The sequence below is a fragment of the Pollicipes pollicipes genome, unplaced genomic scaffold (genome assembly GCF_011947565.3).
Source record: "Pollicipes pollicipes isolate AB1234 unplaced genomic scaffold, Ppol_2.1 Scaffold_4295;HRSCAF=5057_pilon_pilon_pilon, whole genome shotgun sequence".
Lineage (NCBI taxonomy): Eukaryota > Metazoa > Arthropoda > Thecostraca > Pollicipedomorpha > Pollicipedidae > Pollicipes > Pollicipes pollicipes.
Window position 1 is genome coordinate 23705820 of NW_023596461.1, and position 26198 is coordinate 23732017.

The window sequence follows — 26198 nt, forward strand, 5'->3', positions numbered from 1 at the left end:
CGTCTCGCTGCTGCCGCCCGACAGAAGGAGATGGCCGAACTGAAGTTACAGCAGCAGGAGCAGCCGGCGCGCCAGCCGCCGGCCGCCGTCACCCAGCCGGCGCCGCCGCTCGTGTCGCCCGAGATGTACGGCTACATGGTCGCCCTCGCCAGTGAGTGTGGCCGCCGTCCTGCCGGCCGGGTCCGGTCAGAGGGCCACGACTGGTGGGAGTCAAGCGCGTGTGTCACTGTTGTCGGTAATGGCGCGCCGGACGCCATGGGTGGGGTACAGCTTCGGGGAGGATTGTGGTAAGTGGGTAAGCGCCTATCGTTCCGGCCCTGTTTAGAGTGTCCTGAGTTGGACTATGGTGTCAGAGCGCCCGGCTCCTGTCCGTTACGTCCGTGTCCGTGTCCGTGTCCGATTGTGCGTTATTGCGGCCTGTGACTGGCCGCTGCCCGGGCCGCTCGGACTGAGTTGTGGTGTGTTGTTCGCCAGACATGCGCGGCGTGCCCATGCTGCCGCTGGGTCCGCCGGGTGCGCTGCCGTATCCCGCCCACCGCGTACCAGGGCCTGCCGATCCAGGACCCGCTGCAGTGAGTGCGGCCCCGTCCGGCCTCGCCTGGCCGGCTCTCCCAGCTGGACACGGAGTGCGGGTCACGACTGGCGCTCCGGACCTTTGGGAACGTGTGTTAACTCGCTGACCACGGTGCGGGCTGTAAACGATGGTTGCTTGTGATTTAAACTTGACACGGCAGGTTCACACACAAAGTCGTGCTGAAATATATGGCACGTTGCCGTTCTCTGCAACGTGTTGCATTTCGTTCTTTCATGGGGTTGTCGTGTGTCCAATGTTCCACGCGCTGTTCATCCCCCGTGTCGCTGTGTGTGGCTGGCAGGGTCACAGGGCCACTACTCCACGTCCTCAGAGATCCGTTGGCGTCTCATTCGGCGCTGGAGGCCCAGCTGGCGCCCCAGCCTGCGCTTGGGGCCCAGCTGCAGCCGGCCACACCGCAGCCAGCGCCGCAGCCGGCGCCGCAGCCGGCCAGCACCCCCAGCTTCTTCCGATCGTCCGTGCTGGCGTCGGATGCCTCGAGCGGCACGCCAGCCAGGGTGGGTAGCGCCCGACCTGGGCCTGAGACGCGCCAGGCCCGGTATTGTCAGGTGCAATAGCTGCAGAGACAGCGGCGGGGTTAGGCCTGTGTATGATGTTGACCTCGCGTGCTAAGGCTTCAGACAGTTGCACATGATGGCCGTTTAGCACGTTGGATGTCCTATATCACTCGTGTTCGACAATGCGGCTTTTCCGTGCCACTGCTTGACAACACTGCCAAACAGCCGTGGTGCACACCATTGCGGGTAGGTTGGCAGGGGACGTGCCGTTGTCGCGGCTTGAGAACCCCGGTGCCGTTGTTTTTAATACACTTGCACTGCCGCGCCTGCTTGGTACCGTGATTGGGTGACCCCTGATGGGCGACCTCTGATCCTCGGCTGGCGCGACAGGCGGCGCCGGCCAACGTCACGGTGTCGAGCCGAGAGGCGCTGCCGGCCCCGGACAGCGCGGTGCCGTCCGTCCCGCCGTCCGTCATCGTGCCGCCCGAGCACCGTAAGCCGCCAGGTGAGTCGCCGCCGCCGCGCTGGCGCTCCGCCCCGCCGGCAGTGACCTTGCCGGGACGGCGTGGCCCGTGGTGGGCGGGCAGGCACACCGGCGGGGCGTGCGCCCTGGCGAGCACGCGCGACTTGGGGCAGGTGGTGGCGGAACGGAAGTGGGGGTCCGTCTGTGATGTGGAGCGTTCCCAGGTGTTTACTGACGCCGCCCGGGCTGGTGTTCGCTGGGCTCTGACGACTGGCCGGTGCTGGGCCGCTGGTCAGCGAACGCTGACGGGTGTCAGTGTGCTGACAACCAGCCAGCGAGTGTGTGATGGCCGCGTAAACCAGCGACTTGAGCCGCCGATTCGAGTCGGGCGGTCGGCGGGCACCGGCGCCGGCGTCGTCGTCCGGCCGGCGGTAGCCGCGTCTGGTGACGAGCACCGGCTGACGGCTGACCTGTACCGCCAGTGGTGAGCCAGCAGCAGATCGCCGCCACCAACGGCCAGAAGTCGCCGCACCAGTTCCAGATTCAGCTGCCCTCGAGCGCCCAGCTGAGCGTGACTTCTCCGCTCGCCGACTCAGGTGAGTGACACACCACGGCGCCGGCGCTATGAGAGTGGTGCTGCTGTAACGGCAACGCCCTCGCAGTGAACACCATCAATTTTCTGACCAGTTGTTGCTAATGTCGGGGGGGGGAGGGGCGGGGTAGGATGCGAGGCTGGTGAACTATTCACGCTGCAAAATTAGTGTGTTTTGGACGGCAGGGGAATTCGTCCTATTACGATGAACTTCCCAGCAATATCTTCAAGGTACCTTAAAATCTGTTGTTGGTCGCGCACCAAGGCGTTCAGCTGCAAATTGGCCTCTTAACTCTTCTTGTTGCTCCGTATGTGTCCGTGGTGAGAGCTCTGTATCGCTCCACCCACTGAAATCGGTCGAAAGACAATGACGCTCCTTCGGAATCGATCACCCCCAAGCGGAATCGCGCACAAGCCTGTGCACTACCACCGCGCCGTCCCACAGCGTGCAACATCTCCCGCGGTCGTGCGCGGGTCCCAGGGCACGCCAACCTCAGCTTCCCCACCCGCTCTCATCGCGACCCGCCGCGTGGCATTGACGCGACGGACCGCCCCTGGCTGCTCCGTCTGACCCCTGCGCCGCCGTCGTCCGCAGACAAGCCGGCATTCAGCCGGGTCAGCACGCTGCCCAACATCCCGGCGCCGCAGTACAGCGCCGTGTCGCCGCTGCCCGGCCGGCAGGGTCCCGCCAACCGCTCGCCCGGCAGGGAGCGGCTCGACTCCAGTACGTGTGGCGCCGTGGTCGGCCTGCGCCGCTCTGTCGAGGGATCCCCGGGCCGGAGGGCGGCGGGGGCGGCCGGACCACCTGCGGCGCGGCGGGACGGCCGCCGGGGCACGTCCGGCCTGGGCTCGGTCTGCAGTTCGACCGCGCCGCTCCGGCGCAGCCCGTCCGTCGCTGGGCGCGCCGCTCGGCGCTTGCTCGGATGCCGTATTTGCCGCGGCTTGCGGGTGTTGTCCAGACCGTGCGTCTGTGTAGAACCATTCGGGTATCCACACGTCCAGAGTAGACATGCAGTCCATGCTTACACATATCCTGGCCTATCCCATGTGTCACGTGCGCTGATGTTCCCCGGCCGTTCGCGACAGCTGCATGCTTCGTTCTTGTAACGGCTGCGGCTGGCTGGCGCAGCCGGCTCTTTCCACGAGGACCCCGAGTACGAGCCGATGGCCGACTTCAAGCCGATTGTGCCGCTGCCGGAGGAGGTGGAGGTGCGCACCGGCGAGGAGGGCGACACGCCGCTCTTCGCCGCCCGATGCAAGCTCTACCGCTTCACCGACGCCGAGTGGAAGGAGCGCGGCGTGGGCGAGCTGCGCGTGCTCTACCGACAGGATGACGGCCGCGTGCGGCTCGTCATGCGCCGCGATCAGGTGCGCGGCGGGAACGGGGGGTGGTGGTGGCGCCGCCGAGCGGGCGGCTCCTGGCCGAAGTGGGCGCTGTGGGAGCGCGGGAGAATGTCAGCTGCTGCTTGTACTCAGGTGGTGTCGGGGATCGGGGTCTTTGTTTTGAAAAGGTGCGGAAGAGGGCCAGTGGAGATCCGGCGTGAGGTGGAGCCTGCCGAGCGGATGCCAGTTTGGCGCCGAGGCATTGTAATTGTAAGCAGGGTGACTGTCTACCCCTGGTAATAGGCAGGACAGCTGCAGGCACCCAGGAGCTGCTGCAGCGCTGGGCGGGTGTGGAACGGCAGTGCTGTGGCCGCGCCAGCTGCTGTGGCCCTGCGCGCCTTGTGTGCCCGGGCCTGTCATGTCACACTGTCACACGGCTGGCCGGCGTGGTGCGCCCTGTGTGACCTCGGCATGCCCCCGCAGACGCACAAGGTGTGCGCCAACCACTTCCTGCAGCCGGGCATGCAGTTGAACGCAATGAAGGACCAGCCGCGGGCGGCCACCTGGGCGGCAAAGGACTTCGCTGGTGAGTGGCGGGTCCCGGTCTGCTGGCGCTCCGTCTGCTGCCTGTCCGCTGGTGACGTTCACCGATGAGTGGCCGTATGACGTCCCCTGGTGACGCGTGAGAGGTGGCCGCCGGCGTCGGAGTCCACCGGGATGGCACGTCGTAGCTCTGGCGGGGCTGGTGCAATCACCGGTCGGCTTCGCTGCACCGCCGGGCCCCTGCAGGACGCGCTTGTGGCGTGGGCCGCTCCGGCGGTGGCCGAGTGATTCTGGTAAGGTTCAGGTGGCTCCCGACGTCTTCAGGCTGAGGCTAGTCTCCGGGACGCACGGCGCCAAACCACTGCATTACATTTTGGCTCCGATTTTGTAGACGCGTGATGTCGCATCCGAGTAACCGTTTTGTGTGCGCCTGACGAGTGCTTGGCCAGCGCCACAACACAGAACATCAGCTGCGTCCCTTCCCATCACGCAGAAGCGTGACCTGCGCGGACGCTTCGCTGGGGCATGGGCGTGCGGCCATGCGCTCCGGTCCCACGGCCTAACCCTGTCGGCGCGCTGCCCGCAGATGAAGAGCTGAAGGACGAGCGGCTGTGCGCCCGCTTCAAGACGGAGGAGATCGCCGACGAGTTCCGAGCCGCCTTCGAGAAGGGCAAGCAGCTCGTCAGCTCCGGCTCCGGCGGGGTGCGGTGATGACATCTGCGGACGCAACTGCTGACCGGCGCGGCGACTGACTGGCGCAGCGACTGACTGGCGCAGGGGCTGATTGGCGCAGCGACTGACTGGCGCAGCGACTGGCGCAGGGGCTGATTGGCGCAGCGACTGGCGCAGGGGCTGATTGGCGCAGCGACTGACTGACGCAGCGACTGATTGGCGCGGCGGCTGACCGGCGCAGCGGCTGACTGACGCGGCGCCTGATTGGCGCAGCGACTGACTGACGCAGCGACTGATTGGCGCAGCGGCTGACTGGCGCGGCTACTGATTGGCGCAGCGGCTGACCGGCGCAGCGGCTGGCGCAGCGACTGGTGCAGGAACTGGCTGGCCCAGCGACTGACTGACGTTTAGCGGCTGTCGCCTCGCCGGAGTAGTGTCACCATCTGACTCGCCTCCGACGGTGATGATGAGTTAGGCTGTAGGGCGTGCCAATGCAATGGTCAGAATATGACTTTAATGGTCATATGCCGCACATGACGCGCCTCCGATATCGTGTCATGTTTATTAGGCACGGGTCGTTTGTGGGGATCTTTTCTGAGTGGTGGGAAAGACCGCTTGCCGCATTGTAGGAATAGGCGGGCTGCTCCATTAGTTATGGGATGACTGCACTCCTCGTGGAGCAGATTAGGTTGACACAACGTCGTTTTTATGTTATATCAAGTTCACCGTCATAGCCCGAGCGCCCCTGCTCAGTGCGATGAAGAGAACTGGCCCACAGTTGTGGTTTATTGGGTTCCGCGAGATGTTCATGTCTGGCCCCGAATGACTTGACTGGATCCCCTTGGATGGCTCTTTTGACGCCGTTTCAGCGCGCGACATCCACGCTGTCCAGCCGAGCCGCGTCTGCCAAGCCCGCTGCCGCCAAGCCTGCTGATGCCAAGACGTCGGCGTCGAGCATCCACACCGCGGCGGCTACGGAGGCGGGGAGCGCCATACCAACGGTGGTGGCCGCCGCGGGGCGAGGCGCCGAAGACGAGGCCGAGGATGACGACGACGAGTACGAGACAGAGGAGGAGACCACCACCAGCGAGGACGACGATGACGAGGAGCCGTCACGGATCGCCTGCAAGCCCGAATTCAACTTCGCCTCGTCCGGCGACGGCAGTGGCGCCGCCTTCTCGTTCGGCTTCGGCGCGTCGCCGGCGGCATCCACGTCCTCCGCCGCCTCCACTGCAGCCTCCACCGCCGCCGGGTTCAAGTTCGGTGACAAGGTGCCGCCAGCCGCCACCGCCGCCACCTTCCAGTTCGGGTTCGGGAAGGCGGTAGCTGCACCTCCCAGCACCACCGCCGGCTTCACGTTCGGCTCGCCGAAGCTGGCGACGGAGGCGGCAACGCCGGACGCCGGCAGCGGCTTCAAGTTCGGCCAGAGCTCAGGCTCCACCGCCAAGACCAGTCTGGGCGGCTTCAGCTTCACGGCCACGCCCAGCGTGAAGGAGCCGGAACCTGAGCCAGAGGCGGCCGCCGCGGCGGCGGCGGCGGCCCCGCCCAAGCCCAGTCCGTTCGCGGGCTTCACCTTCGGCACGCCGGCTTCCGCGGGCGAGGCCAAGCCACTGTTCTCCTCCGACAACGCCGCGTCCTTCGCAACCGTCGCCGCTCAGCCGGGGTCCGGCTTCAAGAAGGATGACTCATTTAAAGGTGAGCGCGGAGTATTTGCGTGAGTGAGAGCGAAGTGCGTCCGGCGCCGCTTCAGAGATGTCCGCTTTGGTACTGCGCTGTCGTGGGGAGGGTATGAGTGCACTTCTCGTGGTCCGCCAGAACCCTTGTCAAACGGTTCGTGGAGGAAGCTGCTGACCACGCACGACTTCAGCGTTGTGTTCCTTTCCTCGAGCTGAAGCGCCAGAGTGTCGTTCCCTCGGGCTGAAGCGCCAGAGTGTCGTTCCCTCGAGCTGAAGCGCCAGAGTGTCGTTCTCTCGGGCGGAAGCGCCTGAGTGTCGTTCGCTCGAGCTGAAGCGCCAGAGTGTCGTTCCCTCGGGCGGAAGCGCCTGAGTGTCGTTCGCTCAAGCTGAAGCACCGGACGTGTCGTTCGCGCGCCGCTCTGCGCGCATGGTCGTCTGAGCGACGTGGTGCGAATGCCGCTGCAGGGTTCACCGGCTTCGGGGCGCCCGTGTTCGGCGCCAGTCCGTCCGCGGCTGCGGCGGCGACGGCGACGGATGGCGCGGACACGTCGGTCGAGGAGTACGAGCCGAGCGTGCACTTCGAGCCGGTGGTGCCGCTGCCAGAGCTGGTGGAGACGCGCACCGGTGGGTCGCAGTGCACGCTGCTGTGGTGGGCGAGCGGGATGGTGAGGGGTGTGCTGGAGGCGGTTGGCGTACTTGTGCCATTGTGCGGTATTGAGAATGGAGGGAATCAGGTGGCTGGGGGAGGAGGCGAAACGAGACTGCGCTATACGCGGGGCACATATGCGCTGGGCTTTGCGGTAGAAAATGGATGTTTGGAATCGGTAAGTAGTATTGGACTTCCTTAAAAAGCAAGAGGCCATTTTCAGACTGGGAAAGATTCGGGAACGCGTTTTGCAACAACGTGTTATCAGTAAGTTATTCACGTTATTCTGTGATTTCCGTGGCGAGAATGGCAGCCGCATGGATTGTTTGTAATTGCCGTGCTGCTGTTTGTTTTGCGTCGCCTATTGCGTCCTGTCTGGAGTCGACATCCGCGTGGCGGGGTCGCTCAGGCCGTGTCTGGCCCGGCAGGCGAGGAGTCCGAGGAGAAACTGTTCGGCTGTCGCGCCAAGCTGTACCGCATGGACCGCGACCTCAAGGAGTGGAAGGAGCGCGGCGTGGGCGAGATCAAGATCCTGAAGAACGCCGACACGGGCAAGTGTCGCGTGCTCATGCGTCGCGAGCAGGTGGGTGCTGTCCGCATGGTGACGCGCTCACCGTCGACGGGCGATGCTGGGGTGCGCTCGGCGACAGCGGGCTGGCGCCACCCTGCCGCCGTCTCCAGGCTGGAACTGTGTGTTGTCTGTCAGCGGCGCATGTGCGTCCTGACCACTGTCGGACCTGCAAGGCGCCCTGCAATTGAAGTGATGCGCTTGGCTCTTGCCCCGGGATGTGCTGCTTAGACAGCCTTGTGTAGGCTAGCGGGTTGTGTGGAAACGAGTCTGTATGTGTCCCGGTTGTTGTGATGGCCGCACCGAGTATCATTTACATGCGCATCTCAGAATGTTCAGCTTTGCTGCACTGACCGCAGCCGTAGTACTGTGGGAAGGGCATTTTTACTCGTGTGCCTGTCGGGGTCATGGTCCCATCGGCGCCCTTCCGCGTGTTGTCTCTCAGCTGCTCATTGCCGTGTCAGTGATCCCAGTCATTGCCGCGTCGTCTCACCTCGTTACTGGCTCGGGGCCGCCCGTCCGCTTGGTGGACCTCGGAGTTGGGCAGAGACGCGCGAGTGGCGGCCGCTCGGAGACGACGTGGTCCGCGGGCCCGGCCGGGCCCCTCGCGGCCCCGCGGCCGCCGCTGACGACGCGCGCACCACTGACCCACACGGACAGGTGCTGAAGCTGTGCGCCAACCACGTCATCGCGCCGGAGATGACTCTGAGCCGGCTGTCGAGTTCGGAGACCGCCTGGCTGTGGTCGGCCAACGACTTCTCCGAGGGCGAGGCCAGCCAGGAGATGCTGGCCGCCAGGTTCAAAACCGTCGAGCAGGTACGGCGCCGGCCGCCGCCGCCGTGATGACACCGTCGCGCGTACTCGCCCGATGAAGGTGTGGTCGATGGGCGTCTAAGGACGTTGGAAGAGCCTTTGACGATCAGCAATGTGTGCGATTTTCATGAGCATGTCGTGCTGTTGGAGGAAGTGTTGGTGTGCCACGGAAAGGATGCAGTGGAGATATTGCGTGTTCTTACCGATACGTTGGTATTTAATGTGCCCTGTTATGACTTTGTGGCATGTTACGTGCCTGCCTCGGCTGATTCGCTGATGTTGCCGTTCTGCCGCAGGCTGACGCCTTCCGAGAGGTGTTCGAGTCGTGCCGGCAAGGCGCGCCCGTCAGCCGCCTCGTGCAGACACCGCAGACGGCGAAGGCCAAGCAGGCGCCAGGCGACCAGACACCGACCCAGGCCACCAAGTCGTCCGACGGCAAGACATCATCCCAGCTTTTCAAGCCTGCCGACGCCAAAACACCGGCACAGACTGAGAGACTCGCCAGCGCCAAGACACCGGCGCAGGCCGCCAAGCCCGCTGTCGCTACGCCCTCGGCGATCGGCACCGCCTCGGGGTGAGGACGTCGGAACCGCCAGCTCTGTTTGCCGTAGGGGTCAGTTGGGTACGTCCTCAGCATGAGTTGAGCGTCCGCTTACTATCCTTCCCCTGGGAAGTAGCGCCAGTCGTGGCGTGATGCATGGTGTTCATTCATATCGAGGGAAAGCGCCGGCCGGCGTCCGGTGTGATCGCGGTGTGACACCAGCTCTTATGCATAAGCCTCCCGCCGCCCGCCGTGCCGCTGTGTGACTCCAGCGCCGCGCGCAGCTCGTCGAAGCCGGCGTCGGCGTCGTTCGTGTTCGGCGCCGACTCGCCGGCGGCCGGGCCGGGCCAGTTCCACTTCAGCGGCGTCAAGCCCAAGTCGCCGACCAAGCCGCGCTCCCGCGACGTCTCGCTCAACGAGTCGGCCGCCGGCGACGACAACGAGTACTACGAGGGCGACGAGGGCGAACACCTGCTATTTGAGCCGGTCATCCCGCTGCCGGACAAGGTGGGTGCTGGCGGGGACGACTGGTCAGCGGCGAGCCGAGGCACCGCGGTCGCCGCCGCCGCCGCCGCCGGTGCATTTTGTCGCTGCGCGCGCGGCATGCGTGCGTGCGTGCGTGCGTGCGTGCGTGCGTGCGTGCGTGCGTGCGTGCGTGCGTGCGTGCGTGCGTGCGTGCGTGCGTGCGTGCGTGTGTGTGTGTGTGTGTGTGTGTGTGTGTGTGTGTGTGTGTGTGTGTGGGCGCGCGCGCGCGCGTGCGTGCGTATGGATGTGAGTGTGTGTGTGTGTGCGTGTACGTGTGTTTGAATCGTTTTGTCCCGGCCTCTAGCGCAGTTACCCAACCACGCCGCTGTCGACTGCTGGCCTTTGTAACGCTGGACCGGACGCCTAATGCGGCGGGCCCGAGCCGGTAGCTTGTCTTTCCTCGGCTGGGCGGCCGCTGGGCGTCTGCTCCGGACCAAACGATCGCAGCTCCTCCTGGTGACAGCCGGCGGCGTCCGTCCGTGGGCATCACACCACGCTCCGCGCGCCCCTACGGTCGACTGACGGCTGGTCGCGAATTGTGTGTGTGGGTGCCGATACTGGCTCGACCGCATCGCTCAGCCGGTACTCGTTCGCGTGTTGATGTTCGACCGCTGCCAGAATCTGCGGTTCCGATTGTGACCCCGGTGCAGCGGTTGTGCCCCTGCCGACCGCGGATCTTGCCCCTTCGGCGTGCCCCGCGTGGCCAAGAGCGCCCCCAGCCGGGCCGTGCGCTGTCCGCGTCTCCATGGGTCCGGCCCAGCGTTGCCCGTCACTGTTGGCGGTCGCGGGTGGCAGGTGTGGCTCCCACGCGCGTCCCCAGCTGGTCAGCGCCGTCCGCCTGTTGTCGCCAGGTGGAGGTGAAGACGGGCGAGGAGGACGAAGAGGTGTTGTACTCGCACCGCTGCAAGCTGTACCGGTTCGAAAAGGAGACCGGCGAGTGGAAGGAGCGTGGCCTGGGTGACATCAAACTGCTGGAGCACAGGCAGACCAAGAAGATCAGGTGCGCGCCCCCTGGACAGTGGAACCGCCGGAGCGAACGGAGCTAGCCTTCGATGCACGGCGTGTGCTGGAAGTCCCTTGGAATTATTGTTTGAGTGCAGGCAGCATGGCGTAGACCCGCTCCGACTCGCGAGCTTGTGTGTCGTAAGCCTCACTCAGAGACGCCCGGCGTTTGGCTAGACGTGCGAATGAGTGTTACGCCTGTTGTGGTATGACCTGGTAGGCCCGATCAGGACCTGAGCGTGACCTGATCAGGTGTGGCGGGACGCGTCCTGTGACCAGATTAGTTGTGTGTCGCCCTCTGCCGTGACCTGATAAAATGTGGCGTATCGCTCCCTGCCTTGGCTTGGTCAGGTGTGGCGTGACGCGTCTCGTGGCGCTGATCAGATGTGGCGTGACGCGTCCCGTGACGTGATCAGATGTGGCGTGACGCGTCCCGTAACCTGATAGGGCGTGGCGTGACGCGTCCCGTGACCTGATAAGATGTGGCGGGACGCGTCCCGTGACCTGGTCAAGTGTGGCGGGACGCGTCCTGCGACCAGATTAGTTATCTGTCACCCTCTGCCGTGACCTGATAAAATGTGGCGTATCGCTCCCTGCCTCGGCCTGATCAGGCGTGGCGATTAGGTGCCTGATGAGGTGTGGCGTGTGACGCCCCGCCATGACCCAGCCTGACCTGTTCGTCGTCAGGCTACTGATGCGGCGCGAGCAGGTGCTCAAGATATGCCTGAACCACCGGCTGACGGCGGAGCTGGAGTTCAGCATGAAGGACGACAAGTCCGTGGTGTGGGCGTGCACCGACTATGCCGAGGCCGAGCCGCGCGACGAGGTGCTAACTGCCCGCTTCAAGACGCCGCAGGTGGCGGCCGACTTCGTCGCCGCAGTGCAGAAGGCCCAGGTGAGACGCGGTGGCACGTGCCGAGCACGGCGTCCATCGCATGGGGAGGCACTTCGCCCGGCATGTCCGCTGGCGACTCGGGACATCGTGCATATTCGGGCGTGTGCATGTGTGGGTTCCCCGAATCGATCGATAGGAAACGGATGGTGTCCACTGTTGGCTTCGCTCAGGATACCAGTTGCTGGTAACACCGCGTGCCTCGCTGGCAGCCATGCGGGCTATCGCTGTCGTCGGTGAGTATCACTGAGGTGTCCAGTGACGTGTGACGTTACGAATAATCAGATGTGGTCCTTTGACGGGACGTTTAACCTGTTTGTTGTTTGGCGTCGTGATATCACGCCGGTGGCCGCGCTGCCCGTGGAACGCGTCTCAGGACGTGGGCTCGTTCGAGCACAACCCCACCGCTGCTGGCCTTATGTCTCGCCAGGCACGGCTGAACGCCTCGCCCTCCAAGCTGGCCTCTCCACCGGTGGCTCAGTCCAGCGTGCCCGCCGCCCCGGCTTCGGAGCCCCCTGGCTCCAGCGGCGCCGGCGGCGGTTCTGGCGGCCCCGGCCAGGCGACCAGCATCTTCGGCGGCGGCGGCGGCGGTGGCTCGGTGGGCGCCTCGCCCAGCTCCGGCTTCTCGTTCGGCAGCCGGTTCGGCTCGGCGCCGACCCCGGAGAAGGACGGTCCGAGCGCCAGCTTCACCTTCCGCCTGAGCTCGGCCGGCGCTAACACGGCCGCCCCGGCCCAGGACTCGGGTGAGCACCGACGACCGCCCCGGCCCGGGACCCGGGTGAGCACTGACACGGCCGCCTCGGCCCGGGACCCGGGTGAGCACTGACACGACCGCCCCGGCCCGGGACCCGGGTTAACACTGACACGACCGCCCCGGCCCGGGACTCGGGTGAGCATTGACACGGCCGCCTCGGCCCGGGACCCGGGTGAGCACTAACACGGCCGTCCCGTCCCGGGACCCGGGTGAGCACCGACTCGCCAGACACTGCCGACGGCAGTGAAGGCTTGCACTAGTATGTGTGAAGGGGAGAGCGTTTTACCTCGGTGAATGGCTTGTTCTGGTGTTTGGCGAGATGGAACTGCCGTTACTTCTGTCACAAATATTTGTGCTGGAGGCCGGAGGGGGATTCCCTTGTGTATGACGTCCGAGAAATGAATTGGAAAATATCCTGCACGTTTGACGTCGTTTATGGCCGTTACACCATAAGCGTGCATTATGAGCATGCATCAAGTTACACTGCCCGAGTTCGGTATCATTTTATTTCACAGAGATGCGTATATTCGGGATTGCTTTACATGGGTCGCTTCCGTACAAATAATATGCTCACACGTACAGGAAGCATTTGTGGTGTCTTGCCGCCTCCCCTCTTCCTGGACTCAGATGAGGTGTAAACCGTGGTCTCAGTGCCCGTCCCCACGAGCCCGTGGCGAGGAACCGACTGGCTTGTGGCTCCTTTCTCGCCGGACTCTGCTGGCGTGTGGGCTGCGATTGCTGACTGTATCGATGCTGGCAGACCCTGACGAGGTGCAGATCGTGGGCGAGATCCAGCCGACGGCCGAGCAGCGGGCGGCGGCGGCGCGGCTCCAGCTGCCCGCCGGCTTCTTCTTGTACGAGCAGCGGCCGCCGTGTCCCGGCTGCCGTGGCTGTCGCGACCAGATGCCCGGCGAACAGGTCAGCCGCCGACCTGACCTGACCTGACCAGACCAGATCAGAACGACCGATCCCGTAAAATCCAGATCTTCCCACCCAATCTAGTGCTCTGTCCGGCCCGATTGTGTAGGCTGACTCCAAGACTGTCGCCGACCGACTCCTGGGTCGCCATGGGATGGTCGCCGATCGGAGTGTTCGATAGACTGTTCTGGTGACAGGATCGGCTGGCCACGACCAGATCTTGTGTCGCCGCCGATGGGATGGCGAGGGTTCGGGTAGCTGTCGGGGTGTCAGGATCGGACTGGTCTCGACCGACTTGTGTCGCCAGTGGGATGGCGGAGGGTTCGGATAGCTGTCGGGATCTCAGAATCGGACTGGTCTCGACCGACTTGTGGTGTCGCCAGTGGGATGGCGGAGGGTTCGGATAGCTGTCGGGATGTCAGGATCGGGCTGGTCTCGACCGACTTGTGTCGCCAGTGGGATGGCGGAGGGTTCGGATAACTGTCGGGATCTCAGAATCGGACTGGTCTCGACCGACTTGTGTAGTGTAGTCATGAGGCGTTTACGTGCGCTTAATTGACGCATTTGGCCGTTAGATCACGATAATGTCTGCAGTAGGTGACAGTGCGTGTTCACATGTGGATCATGCTTTTGTTTGATGCTGCTTAGTGTTGATGCTGTTGTTCAAAACAAGCACTATAAAACGCAGTGATATTTTCTGTAACGATTTACACGTGCTTGCGTGTGTAGTTGATGTGCATTGATTTATTTTTACTTGTTACTACATGTGTTGAGATGTGACGTCTGGACGATATCAAACGGAATGTCGTAGCTCTGGACGCGTGCGAGCGGCGTGCCAGGAGCGGCGCTGCTGAGGCCTCGCCGTGCGTTACAGAGCGCTGCCGGCGACACGAGACCTGATGACGCCGATCGGTCGGCCGCGAAGACCGCGGCCGGCTCCAGTACCCCGGCCAGCTCCAGCGTCCCAGCAAGCTCCAGCGCCGGCACCAGCTCTCCCTTCCAGTTCAGCTCGTTTGCTTTCGGCAGTGATCAGACGAAGGCCGGCCAGGCGACGGGCAAGGCCACGTTCGGATTCGGTTCCTCTTCGGCCGCCTCGTCCCCGTTCAGCTTTTCGACCGGCACCGCCAAAGCCGGCTCTGGCGTCATTGCATCGGTTAGCGGTGGCGAAACCAGCTCAATCTTTGGAGGATTGAAGAGCGACAATAAGACCAGCAATATTTTTGGCGGATCGGGGGCCGAAATTAAGACCAACATCTTTGGGGGATCGGGGTCTGCGGCCAATTCTGTCTCTATCTTTAGTGGATCCGGAACCGAAAATAAGGTAGGATCCATCTTCGGAGGAACGGGAGCTGATAGCAAAGGAAGTCCTTTCGCTGTAGCAACCGGAACAGGCCCCAAGACTGGCTCCATCTTTGGGACAGCGGGGACGGACAGCAAGACCGGCTCCATCTTCGGGGCAGCGGGGCTGACAGCAAGACCGGCTCCATCTTTGGGGAACGGGGACTGACAGCAAGACCGGCTCCATCTTTGGGGGAACGGGGACGGACAGCAAAACCGGCTCCATCTTTGGGGGAACTGGGACGGACAGCAAGACCGGCACCATCTTTGGGGGGACGGGTACGGACAGCAAGACCGGCTCCATCTTTGGGACAGCTGGGGCGGACAGCAAAGTCGGCTCCATCTTCGGAACCGTGGGGACTGAAGGCAAGTCCGGCTCCATCTTCGGCGGAACGGGCAACGCCACCGGCACTGCAAGCACACCCAGCTCTGTCTTCGGAGGCTTGTCCGCCAGCAAGGTGACATTCGCCACCGAGGGCTCGAGCGCATCGGGGCAGGACACGAACGGCGTGCGCGCGGAGCAGCCGGCGGCCGGCGCCGCCGACCAGCCCACGTTCGGCTTCGCCCTTCAGAGCAGCGGGCCGGCGGTCGACTTCGCCTCGTTCGCCCAGAGCGGAGAGACGTTCGCCAAGAAAGGTGAGACTCGCGGCAGCTACGACGGGTGGGTGGGTGCGTGGGCGTCACTGGGCGTCATTCTGCCTGCTTTGGTTGTGCATACTTCTCTGTTCTTTCCACGGTAACGTTGTGAGGTATTATTATTTTGATCACAGCTTAACCTTTCAACGACTCTCGCCGTCAACGCTTTCACTATTTGGCACGTGGGCTTCATAAGTAGCGGTTATCGTAATTGGCTACGTGCATCTGCCCAGTGTTTCCCACCAGCAGCGTGACGCTGGGTGCGTCAGCGACCGGCTGACGGCAGCTCTGGTTGGTCCTCCAACCGGCTGACGGCAGCTCTGATTGGTCCTCCGTGCGGCCGACGGCAGCACTGATTGGTCCTCCCGTCGTCTGACGGCAGCAATGATTGGCCCTCCGACCGGCTGACGGTAGCACTGATTGGTCCTCCTTCCGGCAGCCGACCCGTCGTTCCAGTTCTCCGGCGCCGGCTCGACGCTGTTCGGCGCTCGACCGGCGGCGGCTGCCGACACCGGCTCCGACGACGAGGCCGCCGCAGACGACTCGGCGCACGACCCGCAGTTCGAGCCGGTGGTGCCGCTGCCCGAGCTGGTGGACGTGCGCACGGGCGAGGAGGGCGAGCAGAAGCGTGAGTGCCGGGCCGGGGACGGATTGTACTGGGTAGGGAGTGCGGGTAGAGGCGTGAGTGGCGCGCTGGGGACGGATGGTGCTGAGTGGGGAGGGCGGGCAGAGGCATGAGTGCCAGGCTGGGGATGGATGGTGCCACGTGAGGAGGGTGGGCAGAGGCGTGAGTGCTGGGCCGGGGATTGATGGTGCTAAGTGAGGAGGGCGGGCAGAGGCGTCAGTGCCAGGCTGGGGACTGACGGTGCTGAGTGGGAACGGTGGGCAGAGTGCCAGGCGTGAGTGCCAGATTGGAGCCGGACGGTGCTGTGTGGGGAGGGCGGGCAGACAGACGGACCCGCGCTGACGCGTCTGGCTCCGGCTGTTGTGCACCAAAGACCGATGGCGCTGGCTGCAGCGTGGGTCGACCGGCTGTGACCGGAGCCGTGATTGCAGTGTTCAGCCACCGCGCCATTCTGTACCGGTTCAACAACGCCACGGCCGAGTGGAAGGAGCGGGGTCGAGGTGACTTCAAGCTGCTCCACAACCCCGACACCGGCTCATACCGGCTGCTGCTGCGGCGGGAACAGGTGCGTCGCGGCCCGCTGGGGGCATGTATACATGCGTATTGCATTTGCATGTCTACTTGTCTAAATGTGTGTGCATGTTTCCCTCATTCGATTGTTCTTTCACTTCGCGTTTTGTTTTCACCATTGGTCGGAATAGCCGCTTGCGCAGTGTGGACCGCCCTAATACACGTCGAAAGGCGGTGTGGATCTCACTAGACCCGGGCCGGCCGCTACCGACCTCCTCCCACTCAACTGGCTCACCGTCTGGCTGTCGTCCCCGGCTCTGCTGCGATGTGCTCCGCCCGCATTTCCGTTCCGGCTCCCTGTGCGTTCCGACCCTTGTGGTCCGCCGCCGCCCAGGCTCCACGCCGGCTCGGCTCCCGGGCCGCAGTGTTCTCTGACTCCGGGCCGCCCCTGCGGCGCCCGGTCGGTTCTCGGCCGCCCCTGCGCCGCCCGGTCGGCTCTCGGCCGCCCCTGCTCCGCTCGGTCGGTTCTCGGCCGCCCCCTGCGCCGCCCAGGCGCCTCTCAGCCGTTCCCCGCGCCGCTCGGTCGGTTCTCTGCCTCTGCCCGCCCCGCCCGGTCAGCCCCGCCCCCTCAGCAGACACGCCCGCGGCTCGAATGACCGTCGCCACGGCCCCGGCAGGTGCACAAGCTAGCCTGCAACCACCGCGTGACGACGGAGATGGCGCTCAGCCGCTTGGGCTCGAGCACCAGCGCCTGGGTGTGGTCGGCCGTCGACTATGCCGACGAGGAGCCGCGGCCCGAGACGCTAGCCGTCAAATTCAAGGTGGGCGGCGCCAGCCGGACAGCGGACCCGGCCCGCGCAGACTGGCACGCTCGGCGGTGACACCCCGCACACGCCTCCGTGTGTGTAGTTGATAGCGTCTGCGAGAATAAGCTGCCTGCCTTCAGTATATATTTTTCTTTTTTTCTTTTAACGATATTATCCGAACTTTTTTGAATGGATGGACTTATGGGATCAGGGCTCACGCTAAGCAGTGCTTGTTGTGTGAGCCTTGACTCCTGCCATGCGATCGCTCAGTTCCAGCTCAGTGGCAGACTTTGGTGGCTAAAGCTTAACTAGCCGCAAGGCTCGGCATGGTCCTGCCCTCCGGCGTCATCTGACCTGTGTGGCGGCCACTGCCACCGGCCGCCGACCATACCCGTCAAGAGCAAATCGCGAGTGTATGAAGCGACTCGAACTCACCCCGCCACGGGCGGGCGAATCTCGAGGCAGGCGCTCTAACCAACTGAGCTATCGGGACGGACATCGGGATAAGGTGTAAATCAAATCACTATCGTCTTCACGTCATCGTGAGACGCGTTTACACAGAATCGCTTGAATCGAATCGGACCCGCCTGATCAGACCAGGTAAGTTCGTCGGACCAGGCCGCACTGGTCAGATTACATCGGGCGGGTAGAATATGGCGGGTCTGCGTCGAAATCACCCGGCATCAGCCAGATCCAAAACAACGCCGGCGTCGGCTGGCGTCGAGTCGGCGGATGCCCGGCCCGGGCGGGGTCGTCCCCGGCGGCGCCGGCCGGTCGTCCCGCGGCCTGGGGGCGCCGACACTCACGGCTGCTCCCGTGTCCGCAGACCGAGGCGCTGGCCGACCAGTTCAAGCAGGCCTTTGATGCGGTGCTGGAGAAGCTGAAGGACGGTGAGACGGCTGCGACGGCGGCGGCTGAGGAGGAGGAGGAGGAGGAGGAAGAGGACGACGACAGCCCGATGTTTGAGAAGCGGGCGACACTGCACGTCGTCAGCGGAGCGGACAAGAAGGTATGTGCTGGGAGCAGTCTCTGCCACGGGCTTGTATGGTCTATCACTCGCGGTCAGTCATCGGCTCAAGCTTCCTTGTGTCTCAATTTCATATAACAGACATTGAGAAGTAAAAGCCGTTTGAAAGCGTTCCAGCCGTGAGATTTTCCTTCAAGCCCGCAGCTAGTTTGTCCGGTCAGGATATGTGTAGTACCAGCTGACCGTGAACTTTGTACTTGTGTCGTCCTGTTTTTCATGTTCGAGGTAAGAAAAAACCAATGCTTTTCATAGGCAGCACACGCCATTTTATCTCATCAGTGAAGACCACAACACGGATTATGACTCGAGGACGCGCTGCATTAATTGGCTGACCGAAGCGGATTAACGCTAAAGTGTTCTAGGCTTTGTTGTCGCTGTACTGTGATCCAGCGCTGAATTGTTTTGAAAGTGCGAATGGCTGTGTGCACTCATTTGGAATGGGTGGTGGGTGGGTTTGGGCACAACCCCTCAGGTAGCCGGTAGATCGGGTCAAGGTCATCCTACAGGTGAAGGCTGGGTGACCTCGCCGTCGCGTGCCCCGTTCTTACCGAGCTGTGACCTCAGGCCCTTAACCGCCGCCCTCTGGCGGCAGACCCTGGGCACGGGTGACCTGCGCGTGGTGTACGACGACGAGGTGTTCGGCGTCAAGGTGGTGATGACGGAGGACAAGACGGGCGTGCTGCTCTGTGACAGCTTCATCACCATGCAGCACACCTACCAGGCAAGAATCGGACCTGTCCTGCCTCATGTCGTCCGCAGACAACCCCATGCACCAGCCGGTCACCTCAGTCAGCTCGTTGCGTGCCTCCCTTTCGATTTTCTGGGCGCAAAATGACCATTGCAGTCGATGCGCCCGAAAACACCAATAAACAACAAATATAAACAACTCCCTTTCGATTCGTGACAGAGCCGCAAGCCAACGCTGACGCACGCTGGCGCGAGACTGCGTGCCGCGTGGCGCCACTGCTCAGTCTGACCTGACTCCCCCCCCCCCTCCCCCTCCCCCAGTTGGAGGACAAGATGGTGACGTGGACGGCGCGGGACTACGCGCTGGAGCCGGTGGCGCGGCGCACTGTTTGCGCCCAGTTCGCCTCGGCGGCCGCCGCCCGTGACCTCGCCAGGGTCATGGACGAGGGCGTCGAGATCGCGACCTCGTCTGACATTAGCGAGGCGCTGACGCTGGAGGCCGGCGAGCCGCAGGGCAGCGGAGGTGAGCCTACTCGAGGCGGGAGACGCGGGTCGGAGGTGGGAGGCGGGGGGGGTTCGGGGGGGCGGCGGGAGACGGGGTCAGAGGGGAAGGCGGGGTGGTGGTGGGAGGTGGGGTCAGAGGGGAGGGTGGGGTGGTGGTGGGAGGTGGGGTCAGAGGGGAAGGTGGGGTGGTGGTGGGAGACAGGGTCAGAGGGGAAGGTGGGGTGGTGGTGGGAGATGGAGTCAGAGGTGGGAGACGGGGTCAGATGGAGAAGACTGGATCAGAAGGGGAGGCAGAGTCAGAAGGGTAGACGGGGTCAGAAGAGTAGACGGGGTCAGAAGAGGGACAGGGTCAACGGTGGGAGATGGCGTCAGGGGTTGAAGGTAGGATCAGAGGGGAGACGCGGTCAGAGGTGGAAGACGGGGTCCGAGGTTGGAGATTGGGTCAGAGGGGAGACGCGGTCAGAGGTGGAAGACGGGGTCCGAGGCTGGAGATTGGGTCAGAGGAGAGACGCGGTCAGAGGTGGAAGACGGGGTCCGAGGTTGGAGATTGGGTCAGAGGGGAGACGGTCTGGAAGACGGGGTCCGAGGCTGGAGATTGGGTCAGAGGAGAGACGCGGTCAGAGGTGGAAGACGGGGTCCGAGGCTGGAGATTGGGTCAGAGGGGAGACGGGATCAGCGGTGGATGACGGTGTCCGAGGCTGGAGATTGGGTCAGAGGGGAGGCGGGATCAGCGGTGGATGACGGGGCCCGAGGTTGGAGATTGGGTCAGAGGGGAGACGGGATCAGCGGTGGAAGACGGGGTCAGGAGTGTGAGGTGAGTTGGGGAAGGGGTGTGGGATGTGACCGCGAGTGAGGTGCGTGATCAGGCGTGGGCATGTGATCTTACCAGTAGTGATGGGCATGAGGAATGATATGGCTCTGTGGAAGCGAGAAACATAGTCGTGAGTCGCAGAGTATGCCGCCGCCACAGCGCCTGCAATGGAACCCGGTGGCCCGCAGACCAGCCGAGGCGAGCCAGTCTTTGGAAAGAGCCGTGACACGACTCGGCAGTAATGCTCATGTCCACACGTTCAGGCGTCCCTCATGCTGGGTAGCACCTGCTGGTATGGTATCGCGGGCTCAATGTTCGGGGCGTACTGCACTTGTGGGTCGTTTCATTTCGTCAAGAACCGAGCTGGGGCAAACTGCAACACAGTGTGCGGCGGTCAGCCCTCTCCAATGAAGGCCAGGTTCGGTGCTGCAATATTGGCCGACGCTTATGAACTGTCGTCTGTGCGGAGCTTGTGACGGAGGGAGAGACGGGGAGCCGTGACTGCAGGGGATTGCTTGGTCGGGTCGCGTGTGTTCCGGACATATGTCCGTGTCGAGCGTCTGTCTGTGGCTGTATTCTGGCGGTCGTTGGTGTGGGCTGACTCGCCGCACGTGTCGGACAGTGGCCGCGGTGTCGGCGCCACCTGTCGGCGCGTGCGATCCTCTGCTGGCCCGCGCGCTGGCCGACCTCCTGTCGGAGGGCGTCGCCCACCCGCCGGCAGGTGCGGCCAACAACTCGCACCCGCTGGGCATGGGTGGCGCCTTGTCCGTCTCATTAGCGGGAAGTGGTGTGTGGGAACGGAATCGTGTCCACGCCTGGGTGTCCTTTGTCCGTGAAGTGCAGAGCTTACAACTCACGGTTGTTGACACTCTGCGATTGCCTCAGACACCCACCCGTCCCGTCCTGTGGCCGTCTGTTTTGAGGCAGATGGCACATGGTGTGCTCTTTTACGGGGCTGTGACAGATAGTGTACTCTCTGTTGCCAGGCTGTGGTTGACACAGATGGTGTGCCCTCTGTGACGAGGCTGTGGATGACGCAGATGGTGTGCGCTGTTACGAGGCTGTGGCTGACACAGATAGTGTGCTCTCTATTACCAGGCTGTGGTTGACACAGATGGTGTGCCCTCTGTGACGAGGCTGTGGCTGACGCGATGGTGTGCTCTGTTACTAGGCTGTGACTGGCACAGATAGTGTGCTCTCTGTTACCAGGCTGTGGCTGACGCACATGGTGTGCTCTCTTGCGGGGCTGTGACTGAACAGATAGTGTACTCTGTGTTACCGGGCTGTGGCTGACGCGATGGTGTGCTTTCTGTTTCAGATGAAGACTAGCCGACCTGTCACCTGGCGACGCCCGCACGCTGTACACGGCCATGTGAGCAGGTCCGCGCTCGTTTCACCCTCATGTAAACGTTTTGAAGTGATTTTATGACGTCTCGACGTGCCTGTGTTTCGGCTTTGTTCAGTGGTGAATAAATACATGATAACCGATTAAACCTGCTTTGGAACGGGGCTCATCCTGTGATGATCGCAGCGCGCGACGCAGTGCGGCCCGTCACCAGTCAGGTTATTTGCGGAGAAGAAGACACTCAAGGAATGCGATGTTGCTCCACTCTCTGTTTGGTCTGCGTCATGTGTATCAGCGCCAGACGGTGCGACCAAGAAATGCCGTCGTGCGGGTGTGTGCATGAGCGCACTTGCAGGTTGGAAATTTGTTTTTTTACTGGTTTCGTATGCATAATGATTGCAGTTTCTGTTCGTGTCGTAATTCGCGTTGAGCACATCTAAACGAGGTCAACTGCGCGTGTGGACGGCGCGTTTAGCACGTGGCCCCCAGTCTGTTGGCTCAATTTAGAGCAGAGGCTGCGAACGTGACGGCCCGTGGCCGCGCCCAAAAAAGCCACGCATGGGTTGCAAACATGTTACACAAAGCACGGTATGGACAGCGATAAGATCATGGCCGCGTTGTCCGAATGGAACGGAGCGTTGGCTAACTTCGTTGGCACGTCGGATGTCCGATGTGATTGAAGAAAAAACTGACACAGTTTGGCATTGTGCATAACCCTTTCACAAGCGGTAAAGCTTTGCTCCCGCCACCAGCACGCATCATTTGCAACAGGGTGAACAGGCGCATGGTGCTGGCACGCCGCTGCTGATGTTGGCCGCACCGATCTGTGACGTCATCGGTCGCCGAAGGTCTGTGGCGCGGGATAGGTCGGTGTTGGTCTCAGGCGTCAGACGTCCGCGCAGTTCGCACGGGAATTGTTGCAGCGCGGGGGGCTCGCCCGCCGCTGGTGGAGACCTCCGCCGACGGAGCTGCCAGATCTGCGGCCGTCAGGTCAGTCGGGTCGCCACGCCTCTGCTTTTAATTCGATCTCAACGCTTTTAGATTCATTCGCCAATAATCAATGCGTGTTAGCGATGATGGATAGTAAACGTGCAGTTAAAGTTTGCCTGAAACGTAGGGCATTAGGGTAAACCGACACCGCCGTAACACTCCATAGTGCGGGAAGTGCTGCGTAGTGGGCGCTCCCCACGGCGATACGTGATGTACTGTTGACAAATATGACGGAGTGGGGGACAAGCTCGCAGTCGATTCGAGACCTTTGGCTCGTTCGACTCAAGCGCCGCAATTTTAAATTAGCAACCAATTCGAGACATTCGGCACATTCGATGCATCTGCGCACATAGTTGGCATTAAATGTGACATATTCGGTACATTCGACAAAATGCGCATGATTAGCAGCCCACCTGATGCATTCGACGTCTTTGATACATTCTCCGCGTGAAGTTCCCAGTCGATTTAAACACATCACACAAGATACACCAACGTAGGAAATATCTGTGTTCATGCAAATATTTGTTCAATGGATGTATTAGGCGCAGTATTTCACGCAGAAGCTTTGTAAGTACCTGCGACTGAGCTACGCGCACAATTGTTGGTGGCATCCGCACACGCTACGGTGACCAATCGAGATATTGATAAATAGAATACCGCGAGGTTATCTTCACTCATTGGCACGAAGTCTGAAGAACGTTTGAATTCCGTTCACGAGTCGTGCACTGCGAAAGTACGCATACAGCTTCTCTGTCCTCTCCGAGAGTTTTTGTGTTGCCTTTTTTGGGGGGGCTGACTACATCTGAACTAAAGATTTCGTCAGGATGCAAAGGGGTTTGGAGTTGTGCTTTTCAACGGTCGCTGAAAGCAAGCACGTTATACTGCTCGCTTAGCAGACCATCCAATGTAGTAATTTGCTCATGCGAGGCAGCACAGAAATGCTACACTGGACCCCCCCCCCCCCCCTGATACCTCATCTTGACAGTTGTTTGTAACGCTAAATATTTTTCATACCGTCCTGAACATGCGTCTAAAATGTAGTGCAGTTACTTCCAGTTAAACGTTTTGAACAAAGCAGACTGAAACGCGGATAAGACTACTGTTGGCCTTATTCCCCGTAAAATGGCCAGCAGAAAAGAGAGTCCTTACTGCTGATATTCGTTTCGAAAAAGGCATGTAGCCGAAATATCAATACATCAATTTCCCCTTTCTCCTGGTTGTTGCGAATATTAAGGCTGACGGTACTGTCTTATCTACATGCATAATGTTCCTCGAAAACGCATTTAGAATCCCACAGATTAAGATATTGTCACCACAGATGCGTTGTTCATCAGGGAGGCGGGTACTGCACAAAAGCTCTGGTAATAGCTCCTCGCACGAAGTTCAAATGGATGCAGCGTATACGAGCGTTGCACCAGTAAAACCTCTGGCTTGCCTCCGATACAGCGAAAGTAAACTGTCGAGAACAAACCGCCCGATCAGCACCGCCTCGTGGTCGGCAGCAGGGCAGCGCGGCTGCAGGTATAACTGGGACTGCGCTCTGGCCGAGGCGGGATAATGTGGCAGCTGAGTCATCGCCCCTCACTGACCGAGGACTCCAGCCTGGCTACCTGAGGAGCAGCATCGGATATCGTGCACCTATCATCATTGATGCACTTTTTAACCGAAGTTATCCTGTGCATGCAGTAACTGTCACGTTGTCCAGGCTATCCGGCTATTTGATGGTCCCTTTCCTCCTCGGACTGTCCTAGCGTACATGCAGCCTGCGTGTCTTTTCATATAGCAGACGCTTTTCGTCACCTAATGGCGCGCATTGATACCGCCAATTCCAGCATTTGTGGTCTGGGGCTACGGGAGCTGGTGATGCTTCACCAGCCGGCACCACTGCCGCGACCCGTATGGCCTACTCCTCCAGGGGCGGATCCAGGATTTCGTCAAGGGAGGGGCCACGCTTCCCTGTGATGTCCTCCGAAACTTTGTGCCCCTCCCATTCCCCCCAAAAAGTCCTAGGACTCCGGCCACTTTATTTTCAGAGTCTTGTGATTTAGTCCTGAAACCTCAATCCTCTGCACATCGTGGTGCGCTGAGCAGTGAAGTTCAGAACACGTGTGCAGAGCGCACATTCAGTTGTCTTTCCCTGGATTGGTGGGCGCCATCATTCTGAGCTAAGGATTTCGAAGAAGATGCGACAAAACGAGTTAAAAGTGGCGCTTAAACACCATCGAAATCATGTACGACGCCACGACCTAGATTATTACGAGTCGGAACTTACGTAGGATGAAATCAGCAGAGAGCTGCATTGTATTTTTACGTCGCTGACCATGCAGTGAATGGTTAAAAGCGAAAAGAGAACCTTGTAGCGTGTATTTTAAATCGTATGACTTGAGTTACATCGCACGACGCGAATGTTAAAATGTCTGTATGATGCATATAGCATTGTGCATGTACATAATCATGCATATATGTATACATATATATGTATATATATATATATATATGTTTGATTAAAAATAAATGCTGACTCAGCATTGACGAGTTTTTTAAGCATCGTTCTAGTCTCCGGGTCTTTGGCTTGGCGTCATCGATTAGACTTAGATTAGATTACCGCATCTTGAACGACGACAAGAAGTTCCGGCGCATCACAAAACATCCAACAGACAAACTCAAGACCAAGCTTGACAAACTAATCACTGCTGCTAATGCCGCTGTTGATGGCATAAACTTTTCCAAGATAACGGGTGAATTTGCGCCTGGTTATGCTTATGGGTCTGTGAAAACTCACTAAAACGGCAACTCCCTTCGTCCAATAATTTCACAGATCCCTTCACCAACCGATAGAATTGCAAAACGTCTTAATGGTCTTCTGTCCCCATATCTTACCATGCCTTACAGCTTGTCATCAACGGATGAGTTTATTGATATAGTGCGATCTCGTCAACCTAAGGGCCTACTAGCCTCTCTAGATGTTGAAAATCTATTTACAAACGTGCCCATTGAAAGAACCATATCCATCATCCTTGACCGCATCTACAATCATCCTGAAATTCCTCCTCTCAAAATATCAAGGCGCCTTCCTGAACAATTACTAAAAGCCTGTACGTTGGAAGTTCTTTCCCGCGGGCCTGATGGCCGAATGTATGGCCAAATTGAGGGTGTTGCGATGGGCTCACCTCTAGGACCTCTATTCGCTAATTTCTTTATGGGACACGTAGAAGCCAACATACTACAAAATGACGGCATAAGGCCGGACATTTACTGCCGCTACGTAGACGATATCTTTGTGGAAGTTGGGACATTGACAAACTAGGACATCTCAAAATCACCTTTGAAGAACGGTCTGGCTTAAAATTCACAACAGAGCTAAGTGTGCAAAACGTAATACCCTTTCTTGACGTGGCTGTCGATGGACAAGGACAACAATTCAAAACGACTGTGTACCGAAAACAGACAAACAATGGACGGTGCTTAAATACTGACAGTGAGTGTCCTCGACGCTACAAGATTAGCGTCATAAGGTCTTTCTTTAGACGAGCATTTAAGCACTGCTCTTTTTGGACAGGACTACATTCAGAATTGATAAGAATCAGACAGATCTTGGTGAACAACGGTTTTTTCCAATTCTGACGTTGAAAACGAGACACAACGACATATGACACATGACATATGATGGCAAACCAAGGCAAGACATCCAACCAAACGTCAAACTGTATTATCAAAATCAAATGACATCTGTCCACAAACAAGACGAAAAAGCTTTACGGGAAATTATCTCTCGACATGTTAAAGGCAAAAACGACCACAAAATAGACATCGTCATTTACTATTGTAATAAGAAAATGTCTAGCTTTTTTGTGAAAAACAGCCCAGAACAAACCCGACAAACTAAAATATACCAATGCAGT

General features: G+C 60.6%; 1 protein-coding gene across 1 annotated transcript in view; it reads left to right on the plus strand.

Annotated features, from left to right (window-relative positions):
• LOC119097319 (E3 SUMO-protein ligase RanBP2-like) overlaps nucleotides 1-21454 on the plus strand; it is a 24743-nt gene extending 3289 nt beyond the window's left edge. Inside the window, 27 exon segments of the mRNA XM_037220366.1 lie at nucleotides 97-151; nucleotides 475-572; nucleotides 1480-1594; nucleotides 2035-2148; nucleotides 2740-2868; nucleotides 3274-3512; nucleotides 3951-4053; nucleotides 4597-4712; nucleotides 5552-6377; nucleotides 6824-6982; nucleotides 7433-7587; nucleotides 8233-8388; nucleotides 8682-8959; nucleotides 9211-9433; nucleotides 10303-10451; nucleotides 11141-11348; nucleotides 11776-12088; nucleotides 12860-13017; nucleotides 13892-14488; nucleotides 14490-14991; nucleotides 15431-15619; nucleotides 16048-16181; nucleotides 16804-16947; nucleotides 17759-17941; nucleotides 18552-18680; nucleotides 18968-19169; nucleotides 21280-21454. Coding sequence (XP_037076261.1) covers nucleotides 97-151; nucleotides 475-572; nucleotides 1480-1594; nucleotides 2035-2148; nucleotides 2740-2868; nucleotides 3274-3512; nucleotides 3951-4053; nucleotides 4597-4712; nucleotides 5552-6377; nucleotides 6824-6982; nucleotides 7433-7587; nucleotides 8233-8388; nucleotides 8682-8959; nucleotides 9211-9433; nucleotides 10303-10451; nucleotides 11141-11348; nucleotides 11776-12088; nucleotides 12860-13017; nucleotides 13892-14488; nucleotides 14490-14991; nucleotides 15431-15619; nucleotides 16048-16181; nucleotides 16804-16947; nucleotides 17759-17941; nucleotides 18552-18680; nucleotides 18968-19169; nucleotides 21280-21290 — 5685 coding nt within the window. The 3' untranslated portion in view covers nucleotides 21291-21454.
• The last annotated feature ends 4744 nt before the right edge of the window (nucleotides 21455-26198 follow it).